Source organism: Micrasema longulum, unplaced genomic scaffold (assembly GCF_059751315.1).
Source record: "Micrasema longulum isolate JH-2025_06_02 unplaced genomic scaffold, ASM5975131v1 h1tg000087l, whole genome shotgun sequence".
Classification (NCBI taxonomy): Eukaryota; Metazoa; Arthropoda; class Insecta; order Trichoptera; family Brachycentridae; genus Micrasema; species Micrasema longulum.
Window position 1 is genome coordinate 811,416 of NW_028277293.1, and position 13,744 is coordinate 825,159.

The window sequence follows — 13,744 nt, forward strand, 5'->3', positions numbered from 1 at the left end:
CATCACTTATACTTAAAACAATATGTCGCAAGCTTTCAAACCACAATTCCTTTGGGAAGTCATACAGTTTAACTTACTTTGTATTCTTAATTCAATTAATATAGCTTAGATATATTGAGATTTAGATAGATTGATAAATATTTCAATTATTTTTTATAGGTACAAGAATATTAGGAATTATTTAAATAGATTTAAACCTGCAATGCTGGATTATCCATAACTCTGTACAACGGAGTCTCAAACATCATAGAAAGGCAGGACAGAGTAGTGACACAAATCATTACCCAGTCTAAATATGTGACCAGTCCAAGGAAATTACTACAAAAAAAAACATGGATAATTAATTATTATCGGCTTAGAACAAAGGTTATGGCTCTGTTAGACACGAGATATTGAATAAAGCAAAAATTAATTAAACAATAAATGTTACCTTGGAGGCAATGGGAATTTATTTCACTATTTGGGACCCCACTGTTATTCCAATGTAAAATATAGATAAAAAACAACAAAATACTTTCAAAGGATTTGATGAAGATATACAAAGACTAAGACAATTATTTTGAAAAGGGAATATGAAAGTAATTTTAATGAAAGAGTTTGTGGAATATGAATGCTCGAAGGCGGATTGCTAAAAGCTATACAATGTATAAAGTGATTTTCAAACTTTCCAATGACAAGTGTGTCTCAGTGAATTGCCTTAATTCCTAAAAAAACAATCTGTCCCTGATAAAACTTATTTGCTGGAGTTGTTTTAAAAATTTTGAAGACTTACTGCAGTGTTTTGTAGTGAACTTTTCTCTCCTTTCCTGTAAGTGGGTCCTTGAGGCGTGCGTCGTATCGCGCGTACACAGCACCTTGACATACTTTTCTAAAGCGAGATTCTCGTGGAACTGCCAACAGAGGGGTGTCGAACAAAGGATGGTTTTCGCGTAAGTCTTCTTCTCGCTGGTTCCTATAACCAAGAAAAGACAAAATGTAAGGCAAGTAGAAGATCCATTTTAGTCTTTATGACTACCCCCTGAAAGTGATGAATCTATAATTACAAGTATCTTTATTTCCATATCTGCTCCTGAGCGGAGCATGCGGATACCACTAAACGCGTCCAGGAAATCCTACTGCTAGCCCGCACGCCTCGCCTTCTCGCATATCAATCCTGCATTTTTTCCGAATGAAGTTTTTCAAAAAAAATTTCAACAAATTTTATATTTTATTACCGACCGGTTTCAAAGCTATACAAGCTTCCTTATTAAGGCCACCGGTCGGTAATAACCACAGATAATATAAGTTACCTAGATTTGTGAAGTGGGCGTGGAGACAGGGACGGCGTTATGTCCAAATTGGCCTCATACGAAATTTAATACAAACCTAATACAAAGCACCAGTACATTTTGAAAATGTCAAGTTATGCAGTGAAACCATAAATAGTGGCCAAAATAAAAACATCCAGATATTCGGCATCTTATTGTACCGGCAAGCGCATAATAATTCTGTGTTATCTGCACAAAAAACTTTAGTAAAAATCATCTTAAGAGTCCCAATCAGAACTAGTTCCCTCGGTATATTTGAAAATCTTAATGTTAAATCTATAAAACAACTTTATGTAAAAGCTTTAATACGCACGTAAATATTATTCTCTACCTTCCGTTACAAATACAAGAGTTACTAGATCCACCCTGATGCTGCAAAAAAAAAAAAAAATAAATACAATCTTCGGTCAAAGAGGATTGGCCTACTACTCGGTCAAAGTGTACAATGTACTTCCATTATCCATAAGGAGAATAAGTAAGTTCTCACAATATAAAATTGCTATTAAGAAATGGATAGTGGAGGTGGGTTGCACACGGATCGATGAGTGGATCAAGCCAAATACATAAAATGTGTGTACTGTGTATGAAATTTCTTCTATTGGTCTGTATAAATTGGTTATGATTATTTTAGTATTTTATTGCTTATTATTATAATTAGGTTAATTGGATTAATTACATTTTTTTATTGTTATTATTATGTTAACTTTGTTAAATAGCTAATCTTAGGCATGTTTCACATTTTGTAAAATGTTTCCCTCGGCACGGGACACCCCAGTGAGGGGAACATTATTCTGTATAAAAAAAAGAATACAAACAATGTAAAAGTATAAATAAATAATGTATTGAATAAGTTAAATGTGTCAAACAAAGGTAATTATATTTTACCTACATAAAACTTTTAAGTATATTTTTTAATAAAAATACCTTTAAAAATGATTGTATTTATTTTTTTATTATTGCGCGATTTAAAAAAAACATTAGTTTTACCAGACTACAGCCTTAAAACTGACAGGCATGCAATAAGGAAATGTCACTTTTTTTATTGCACTTTTAAAGTAATAAAGGTCTATGAAATACTGTTTAGTAAAAATGAATAGTTATTAATAGCATAAATAATATTTTTAAATTTGTATTTTTGAATTCCCGCAAAAACGGTCATTCCATTGGCCAAGCCCCTAATACGTCACAATTCATGTTTATTTGTTCCTGACCATTCAAATTTGTTGAGAACATTGTCACGAATCATGACGTCACAACTATCAAGGCCAAACATGCCGCATTTTTCTAGTGACATATTTTAAAAAAAAATCTTTTTAAAATTTATCCATGAAAACATTTCTCCACAATATTCATGTTGATTTTGAAAATACAATTAATTATTTTTAATCCATTTCATATATTTTTATTGGTATTTATACATCACCATTTTATTCTAAGATATGTTGATTGATTGATTATGTTTTAGTTCTAATTGAAATTTAATGATAAAAGTAATTACTAACTTAATCAATAGCCAAGTAAATATTTATTTTGTTGAATAGTATTTAACTAATCACAAAGCATTCGAAAACTATATCAAATATAGATATATTACTTACATTAGTATTTAATTAATAATGGTCAGTAATCGTTAATTTAAAATGTAAATCGATTGTTTAAGAACAGCATCATAAAAACAGTACAGTGAAATGATAAGCGTGAGTGGAAACGAGATAGGAGACTCACCATTCTAATTAGTTATTTACGTTCTGAATTCAAAAGGTCTTTTGGAAACTGGTAATATGGTTTTTTATAACAATGTGTGGAAAAATATGTGCTGGTATTGTACCCAATTCAATAAATATGGCTGTTGATCTCTACTAAATGAAAAATCTTTATAATAGTGGACTGTATAAAATATTTATTTTAAAGCACAGTGCGCTACATGACAACCGAAGACTTTGAGAAAAAACGAAATAGAGAGAGATTAAAGCCCTTCAGCTAACTTTACATACTATGCAATGAGTACCCACCAATACAACAATACTCTGGTGTGGCACTCACAAAAAATCAATATGGATTTAAATTAAGAACTATTAAAGAAAAACTTAACAATGTGCATTTTTGGCACTTCTAGTCTTATTATCTGTTCAGTGGTAATAACATAAAGAATAAGTTGCTAAAAACAAGCTGTTTTATTTTTATTTTTATTGTAAAAATAGTAAGTTATTGTACAACCTTCTCATCTCGGCTTGCTGTCTCTTGGCTTGTAGGAGTTTGATGTCCAGATCATGGGGCCGGGCTCGGCTACTGGTGACTCTGGGGGCTGCCCCGATGTCTCCGTTCTCCATGAGGTGCTCGTATGTCTGCTTTAGTTTGATGGAGCCCGAGCGGACTGACCGCCGTATGGAGCGAGAACCAAACCTGACCGTCCCAAATTAGGAAAGTCACATATCAGACATCATTACATAACTCAAAAGGTACAGGTTAATACAACTATCAATAAGGTTGGGTTATTTAAATATATTTGAATATTTTCTACATATGAAAAAAATGTATAAATATAAATCAACAATATTTTGAGTTTGTTAAAATTTTTGTAAATAAGATGAAGATTTTTTTAAAAAGCCGCTGATAGAACCAGCTGGTCCAAGAAGAAGCATAAAAATTGAAAAGTTTTGTAGAAACATTCATCAGATTCTTAATGTGCATTATATTTTATTAAAAATCAAGTTTCAACTTAAGACTGGTTTAACTTTGCTTAACCTGATTACTAGATGTACCAGATTAGTGAGATTCTACAGTACACAAATAAATATAATTTTAAGGTACCAACTTCTTTTGATCTATCCTCAATTGCTTTGCGCTAGTGACGGTTCCTTGGGACTTGAGTCCAGCAGTTCCTTTTCCTCCAACTCCTCCGACAGCCAATAATGCCGAGTCTCCCAGCATCAGGCGTTGATTGTTGGAATCACTGGTATATACAAAAGAAGAGTTATGTAAATAATTACTATTGAAAATAGAAAAAAACATCATTAGCATAAAAATATCTGAACCGGATGGTGCATAGGACACTACATTAATACACCTAATGCAGTATAAATATTTTAGCGACATCTAATACATTCATTGGTGGAAGTTCATTGTATTTAATTTCTGATTTCTTTTTTTCTTTCTTTTTTTCCTTCAATCCGTCAGCGCTTAGAATCTTTTTGGGTCATCCCCGATCACTGGACTACGCAGTTTTTATCAGGTCATGGTAAATTTAATCAAAAATTATTTGTTTTTAATATTGTTGACTCCTCTTCGTGCTGCTGCGGATATCCTAACCAATCTTCTGAACACATCCTGTGGTCTTGTCCTTTTCCTCTTCTCTATGAATACCGAATGGAGCTTCTCGCTACTATCCGTGGCCCTGTAATAGGTCCTGTCGGATATACAGATCTGGTGGCTTTCAAAAAGAATTTCAAGGCCTTTAAAAAGTTTTGTAATCATTTCAGCGAATTGGTCATGTCCAATCAATTTAATCTCAGTCATTGAAGAATTCACTTCCCTCTTTTCTCAATCCAATGAAGTACATATTATGTACTTCTGGATTACTTTCTTTCAGCATAAAGATGCTAAGGCTACCACATTTCAGAGAGCTCCTTCGGGCAGCTTTTCTCGTTTGACAACAAGCAAATTTTCCGTGTATGTGGGCACCGCCAAGGAGACTTATGTCCTCAGATGCTGTGTGTGGTATGTGGTGGGCAAGCTGTATTTAATTTCTTCAATAAATTAGCAACATCTTTAGATAAAGGTAAATTAATTAGTATAATGCTTTATGATGCCATTATATGGACAATCAAATATTGCAGTGCAAAAACCATCATTATTTAATTTTTGATTTAAATCTTCAAATGGAGAACATATAAACATATTCTTATGTGTGATCTAATAATATAAATTTTTCCTTTAAAACAACGTCTACCTTGGCAGGAATCGATCCCGGGGCCTTAAGGATGATGGGCAAACAGGCCTACCACTACACTAAGAGATGGAGAAATCTCTATTCAATTTCTTTTTTCAGGATTTTACCCGAGGGTAGCTAAAAATATGCACAAAATGACAAGCAGTTTCATTGTCTAGTTGATTGAAAGCATAGAGAGATTTCTAGAAACGAATTGTAAAAATATAACAGGTAAAGAAATCACTAAACAAACAAACAATCAAATCTGAATCATAACACTGTTTTTTTTTATTTACAATATAAAAAATGATGATATATTTTGAGATTGGCAAAGAGACGGGTTGTGGTTTCGTGGTAATGTAGTAAAGTGGAGAGGTTAGACGGTCTGAGTTTCGAATCCCTTTCTTTTACAAAACTTTTCTTATTTTGTAATACTAAAAGAAAATAGCTTCTAAATTGAAGTATTTAGGTAAATCGTAAAAAAATAAAATCCTTTTTTTTTAATGCAGTGGTTTATGGTAAGAATAAAAATAATAGTAAGATCTTACTTGATGATGATTGCGACAGCTGCTTTTCTGAGATCGGTGGATCCTTGGCGAAGTTTTGGGGCATTGGCAAGTGTGCGGACGGGCCTTTGTTTCCTGTAAACAATCTTACAATCCCATGCTGATCCTTCTGTGCACTTTTTTCCTGACGGTCCATCCAATTCATCTTCTTCTACTTCGTACACAAACTGGCGCATGAAGGACTCCCGAACCTACAAACATCATCGCTTAATAGAACAGGATAATTATGCTACATTGAAATTTAAATAGAGTATCAGTCTTTATCTTAGAGTAGTTTATGGAAAAGGGAATATGGAAGTTTAAGTATTTGAAGGGCTTGCTATCTGTTATCGGCTATTTTAATGAAATATTTAAGCTATTAATATTTGCTCTTTTGCCCATAATTTGACATTTATATTAAGTTAATAATTCGATGTATGTAATGTTAATGTAACATGGAAGCATGTACAAATTCAAATATGTTTAGATTAAAAAATCACATGCTAGTTTCTACTGCCATTTCTTAATATATATCAATAAAAGTCTCTTGCGTGGCGAAAGAATTTAAAAATAAATTTCGTATGTAGATTATGATTTTATTTATAGTTTTCTATATAAAATAACACCTGATAATGCTAAATATAAATAAATATGTATAATAATATATTAATTAAGCCATGTTTAAAAAACCAAAAAATGTATTAAAGAAAACGAAATGCAAAATACCTTTGGAAGATTAAAATCGCTTGGTACTTTGTGAAGGCAGGTCATTTGAGGACTATCAGGAAATTTCTCAAAAACTCGCAGTCTGAATGGAAGGCTCTCTTTAATTTCAGCACTCTGCTCTCTGAACTTTAGTTGTTTGAGTTTCTTAATATCCTCGTCTAACTCCAAGTTATCAAGGATAACCGCCACGAAAAGGGAGAGCACAATCTATCAAATATTAAAAGGTTGATTAAAATTATGAAAGTAAATTTTACTATATTTCATTTTCCAAACATAAACTTCATAGGAAAAACTTGATGCAGAAGCCAAGAAATTTCTGGCGCGATTTTGGTAGGCGAATCTAAATGTAAAGGAAGCAAAGTCTGTATGTAGTATTTTTTATTGCCTATCCTCTCTCAACTTGTGACGAGAAGATAATGAGCGAGTTAGTTATGAACAAAAACGATTCACATTTAAAAATGCAGTGTCTTGGAATTATGGTTATGACAATGTTAATGTTTAAAGTAAAGACACTTACAAAATAATATACTTACGAGTGTGACAAAAAGATGATAGAGTATAAAGTACATAGCAACAAGAGGAGTCAATGTTTGACTAGTTCTTATCATTGTTTCATCCATAACTTCGACCCAGGCTTCTTGTGTTAAGATTTGAAACATAGACATGAAAGCCTAGAAAATATAAGGCTGTAGGTTTAATAATCAAATTAATAAAAAGCAGTAATCAGTATGCCAATTAAAACTGTATAATTATGTGTTTAGTATTTTAAGATTACCTCCGGGAAGCTTTCGAATTTCGTAAAGTCACATAGGAAGCAAAATAATTGCATCGATATGGAAGAACTGATTATCAACAGGCACATTGTGAAGATTATAAGACTCCCTAGTTTTTTTCCAGGACCAAAGATTTTGTAAACAAATCCTTCTAGTAATGGAGAAGCTTTGATCAAACGTACGACACGAAGAACCTGGGAATAAGAAAGTTACAAAAGTTATAGAAATAATAATAATCTTCAAATATATAAAAAAACTGTGTTTTTGATTATTAGATGGCTGTATTTTTAGTGGTAAAAGCGGAAATTATTGTAATAGAATTTGAAATTCCACATCATGGAATACATTTTGTAATTTATTAATTACAAAAAAAATAAACAATATTAAGTCAAATACATTATTTACCATTCATCGAAGTATTAATATTTATGTCAATGTTATATACTGAATTAATTAACAGCCAAAAATGACAAAATTGAATATGTAAAAGTTTTACTTGAAAGTATGTAAACCCAGAGAGATACAAGGCTGGGATGACATGTAAAGTAGTTCCAATAGCCAGAAGAAGTTCAAATTTATGAATAGAGTGCTTGAAGTATCCTCTCCAACCCAGACACCAGATTTTAAAAAGTGTTTCAAGATCTAAGAATATTGTGAATGCAACCTAAAAAATAAACAAATAAAAACATGTATGTAGTAGAGATGAAAATAAACGACTAAATTTACTAATCGAATGAAGGAAATAATCGAATTAATCATTCGAATGAATCATTTATTTCCGGTATACCATAGACAATAGACACAGAAATTTATTCAAAGACAAACTCCGTTTTTCGGGAGAAATATCCATGCTTTGGGAATGCTAGGTACTTTTTTTTCCTTTATAAGAAAAAGAGCCTTCTACCAAAATGTGATAACATCGGCCAAAAACAAGTGACATACATTTACAAATGAAAATAAAAAACAACACAAATAGAAAGGAATAACGATATGAACACAAGCAAAAAACGAAACTTACATTGTATGAAAACTTCAAGTTGGTTACATTCTAGAATATTTTCAAATGTTTTGAATTTTTATTTTACTTAAACTAATAATATTATATGAAAAACAGAAGTCACGTTCTAATACGGATTTTAATTCTAGAAAGCCGGGATGTGAATACGAAAGTCGTGTGTTTATTGTAAGTAACCCTAATAAAAAAGTAATACAAAAAATATTAAAAAAAAAAAAAAAACTGATTTTCAAACAAACAAATGAGAAAATGGAGGCATGGTTTGAAAATCAAAAAATACCACCCGTAGAGCAACAAATTATAAACCTACATAGGAGGCGATTTTCACTAATATGGCGCTATATAAATTATTCAAACATTAGGTATGTAAGTTTGTTTTTTTTATAAACTATAGCAATAATAATAATATAAACCATGATCCTTAATTTATGGTATTTAGAATATTTACATGGGTATAATTATGGTCTGTGGTTATCATTACTTGACAAAACCTAATAATTATCTGCCAAAGGATGAAAATTAAAATATTTTTGTTAAATATTTATTGTTTAGGTCACGCATGTAAAACTACAATCAGCTGTTATTGTGTTGATATTTCAGATCGGATGGATTTGATTTAATTTTATTATTATTAAGTACACAAATAGGCTAAAAGCAGACCTATAAACAAACGTCACTTTATTTTATTGTTAAATGATGCACTTTGTATATTAATTAAATTAATATACATTTTTATTTTACCTTTGCTGACATAACTACAAAACAACAAAAGCATTTTATTTCAACTATCACGTCCGCCAGATCCCAGCGCCCATTACGTCATAACGAATTAGTTGGTGTTGAAAGTAGTCGGCGTAAAGCTTGCCCATTGGTCCATTTGTAGTCGAATGAATTTAACGCACGCCTATTGGTCTTTTTGCATTCGATTTAATTCATTAGTTTGGAAATCACTAATTAATTCGATAGTCGGCGTGAGGCTCGCCCATTGGTCTATTTGTAGTCGAGTGAATTCATTAGTTTGGAAATTACTAATTAAATTGATAGTCGGTGTAAAGCTCGCCCATTAGTCTATTTGTAGTCGAGTTAATTCATTCGACTACATTACTGCATTCGGGCTTTCATTCGACTGAATTTACCCATCGAATGTAGTCGACTACTTTCATCGGTAGTATGTAGCACATATTAGATACTAACACTTCTCAATGTGCCCAACTTCTTATAGGTTATCAAACCCAGATTTTGTTTTGATAAAGTGTGACAATGGTGAATCTTGGATGTTTTAAATATCAAATTTTTACTAATTCATAATATACAAATAAAACAATAATAATATAATAATAACAGAGTTTTCATTAAAGGGCATTTACATAAATACAGCAAATATTTGTTTCCATGTATTGACATATTAATACACATGCCCTAGAGCCCTCAAAAATGATGACACTTAATTCATGCCCAAACACTCAGTAATGTCCATCACGTATTAGTCGTTCTTCGATCGCCAGCCAGGCGTGACGTTTAGAATTGAAACTATAATGCCCACTTGTGTCACGAAAGCCTGTAAAAACCTTTTGGATAAACGTTGTAAAAGGATTGTGTAACTTTTCATCGGTAAATGTTTGTTCACGAGTGATTAACAAAGCTTAAAACAATGGATATTCAAATATAAATATGCTGTTTTGAAAACGTTAAACTATGCCTAGCGGCGTAATTGTAAAGCTTTTCTTAGTTACAGGGATGTAATGATAGAAGTATGTTTTTATAATATAATAAATGTGCGTTAATATTATTTTTGCATTTGCCAAAATCCAGTGAAAAGAAATAAATGGGTCTAAATTATAAGGAATATAAAGGATGAATCTGATTGGGATCCACCAAAAATGATGTTGATTGTAAACGTTAACATATAAACTTTTTTATGTACAAAAAATTAGTATCCTCCAATTTTTTATAGCATACACATGATCGTTGAACGCACCCCTGGTATAAATAAACAAACTTTGTAACTATGTGGATGTTTTCACGTCACTCCTTCCAAAAATATTTTACTCCATATAATTCCATGTTTATGTATTCATATGTAAATTTTTTCATAGGTACGTGTTTAAAAACACATGTTTCTATAAATTTGGGCAATTTTAAAACTTTAAACATTGTCTAATGTATGAGTTTTCAGTATACGGTAGACTATCAGTGTTGGATTCATTAATAAGTATTTTTAAGAAGCAATAAATTACTTACTTCAACATAGTAATAATTTTCGTAGAATACTCTTCTGGGTCTTCCATCATGTTTAAAGTTCATAGTTGCCGTGACGATTCCATTAGCCAGAATAATAGTCATTACAAGCAAACGGAAATACGCAGACCTCAAAATTTGTTGGCAAGATTCCGGTGCAAGACCTAGAGATAAATAAATTAATGCATTGCGAGAAAAACATGTGTAAAAAATATTGTTAATTGGCAGAAATATATAGTTTTGACTTTTGTTACTAACAGCACTTAGCAGAATAGTTGCTGGCTCACCAGATAGGAGAGTCGCAGTCAACATCTAGTAAATGTGTGGAAAACCTGCAAAATGTATGGTACTGCATCAGGCCGATGCTTTGAATAAGCCTGAAAGATTAATATTCTCTTAAATGCATTTCTAAGGAATGTTGTGATCTTTTTTAGGAAAGCCCATTTCAGCAATGTGTTCATTTAGTCTGCGGTACCCTGTTAGGGCAATGTTGATTATCTCCATTTGGTTTCAACCAAATAATTTAACAAAGTATTTATTTGACAATAAAAATGATAAATTGAGTGCATTAAAGGTTTAATGTAAATTTTTGCGAGTACCAAGTTTAAGCAGTTTTTGTGTATAATATTGACAGAATATTCTTTACAAAAGCGATGTGTTTTGAACTCGCTGATTCATATTATATAATATACTAAAAACTTCAGATATTTTACCTCCATGTTTGTTTTCATCCAAAGTTACGAGTCTCCATCCCGCATCATCTCCAGTCAGAATTTGGGAAGCTGTGCTATTTTGGATGTGTCCTCGAACTCCCCACATCTGTTGAAACTGTACTCTTATCTCGTTGAAGGTCTCCGTGATTACAGCAATGAAGACATTTTTTACCAGCCATGCCAAAAAGAAGATCATTGTGCTGAAAATTTTAATTTTAAAGTAAAAAATTCAATTTTTATACAGAGCTCAAATTAACATTGTTGACTGGATGATTTTGATGTATGAAGAAAATGCTTTGAACGTATGACTCTATCATGAAAAGAGTACCCCGAGTTGCACAACTTTGGGGGAAGTTCATTTCTATACCTCTGTTAGGTGGCATTGTTTGACATAATATGAAATCCATCAATATGATGAATAAGAACGGTGCGAGGACACACCCTTGCCCCACTCTAGCGGAGACCCCAAACCAATCTGTCAAAGAGCCGCCGATTTTCACATGACAATTGCTGTCTACGGGTAGTGCTTTTATAACAGCAATAATCTTGGGAGGAATACTGTACACATCAAGAATTTTCCAGAGAGGGTGGATGTGGACTATCAAATGCATTCTCATAGTCAATGAAACAGCATGTAAAGGGTGAGATCATTTCATTTCTCTGTTGGAGAATTCATCTTATATTATGGATATGGACCGCACACGACTTATCCAAAATAAAAGTAGTTTGGTTTACTCTGAGAATCTGGAGTATACCAGTTCTTACTCTGCCTAACCATTACTAAGGTAATTATATAAGATATGTAATCTTACCTAAAATATAAAGCAGCCCTCCATGCTGGAAGAGAGTCAATGGCTCTGTACATAATAAAAACCCAACCTTCCTGAGATGCAGCTTGATAAACTGTGAATATGCTAGTTGCTGTAAAGAAAAATCAATACACGATTATTATAACAATTCAAAAGAAAAAATACTCTAATAAAATATCTACAAGTTACATACTTATTAATGTGAAGTGATGAATATTTTTTTCAGAATATAATAAACATAGATGTCATTTTGAAAATCAATTGTTATTTTATAAAATTAATTTACATCACACATTATATTTTTACACCCCGGTATTTCTACAATCGCTGGAAACTCTTTTGTAAATGTTTTAAGGTTCCAAAAGCATGTTGTAGTGGTAAATTGTCATTGGAAAAAAATATTTTATGATATTTTTTTCTGAGGCATGAATTCTCAGAAAAGTTTCAAGGGGCTTCAGCATTTCACAATACATTTGTTTTTAAATTTGCAGCACCTGTAGAGTAATGACCGAGATGCTTGCCTCACACATGAAGGATACCGAGTTTAATTCTCCGGTAAGATCACAACAATATTACAAATGCATGGACCTATTATCGATGTCGATGTGAAATTGTGATTTATCTCAAACCTGGGTGTTCTGTGGTGTAATTTACTACAGCGATAGGGCTTTTTGGATGGTAGAGTGAAAAAAAAACAAAAGATTTCTATTATACTTACTAAATTCTTCAAAGCCATTGAAGCCCATGACATACTTTGAGAGTTGTAGTTTCATACAAATCATTCCTGCAGGACATTGATAACCTGACCCGGGTTCCGGAGAACAGAATGTATCCGGAATGGCAATGGAATTTATTGTTATGTAGCTAAAAGCAATCAATTTTTAAAAACAAATTTTTGCATCCTTATATTCAGAAATATTCATATTTGATGGTCATTTTCCAAGCCATGGAAGAGGAAGGATAAAACTTAAGTTCACTGCTACAGAGTCCATAACACTACCACATGACCATAACCCGACTCAAATGTTGTATGTTGTGGGATTAAAAGGGTTAAGTGATCACTTTACACCGGTGGTTCTTAACCTTTTCGAAGTGACGGTGCACAAGTCAAAGAAAATTGCGGTCAGAAAACAAAGAAAAGAATGCTGACATTTTTATTATGAATTAAACAGATAAAATAACACAGCACTTATTTATAGAACATTATTATCCAATATATTACAATGAAATTACTTTGTTTTTTTTGTACGTACCTACCACTTTATTTTATATAATTTAATAACCAAGTAGTTTCGGCAAATACTATGCACTCTTAAGGGTTAATTACAAACTAACAACAACAAAAAACAAAGTGATTGCATTGTAATATATTAGATACAATAACAGCTAAATAAAAAACGTATTGAAGAAAAGATATATACTATACATATATGGAAAAAGCTGTAACTCAAATAGGGAAATATCGCATACTACAAAAACCGATGAAAATATATGAAATGGATTCAGAATAATTTATTGTAATTTCAAATTTGATATGGATATTGTGAAGAAATGTTTCTATACATAAATTTAAATTTAAAAAAAAAATGTAACTAGAAAAACGCAACATGTTTGGCCTCGATAGTTATGACGTCAAGATTCGCGACATTGTTCTAAACAAATTTGAATGCACAGGAATAAAAAAACATGA

The 13,744-nt window shown here is 31.9% G+C and overlaps 1 protein-coding gene across 1 annotated transcript in view; it reads right to left on the minus strand.

Moving 5' to 3' along the window:
* na (sodium leak channel non-selective protein na) overlaps positions 1 to 13,744 on the minus strand; it is a 66,244-nt gene that overhangs the window by 35,637 nt on the left and 16,863 nt on the right. Inside the window, exons 5-17 of the mRNA XM_088234682.1 lie at positions 12,773 to 12,918; positions 12,058 to 12,166; positions 11,246 to 11,445; positions 10,536 to 10,696; positions 7,776 to 7,943; positions 7,282 to 7,473; positions 7,040 to 7,177; positions 6,507 to 6,713; positions 5,784 to 5,992; positions 4,122 to 4,260; positions 3,525 to 3,718; positions 773 to 952; positions 198 to 318 (exon numbers count right to left, since the gene is read on the minus strand). Coding sequence (XP_088090808.1) covers positions 198 to 318; positions 773 to 952; positions 3,525 to 3,718; positions 4,122 to 4,260; positions 5,784 to 5,992; positions 6,507 to 6,713; positions 7,040 to 7,177; positions 7,282 to 7,473; positions 7,776 to 7,943; positions 10,536 to 10,696; positions 11,246 to 11,445; positions 12,058 to 12,166; positions 12,773 to 12,918 — 2,164 coding nt within the window. The remainder of the gene's footprint in view (positions 1 to 197; positions 319 to 772; positions 953 to 3,524; positions 3,719 to 4,121; positions 4,261 to 5,783; positions 5,993 to 6,506; positions 6,714 to 7,039; positions 7,178 to 7,281; positions 7,474 to 7,775; positions 7,944 to 10,535; positions 10,697 to 11,245; positions 11,446 to 12,057; positions 12,167 to 12,772; positions 12,919 to 13,744) is intronic.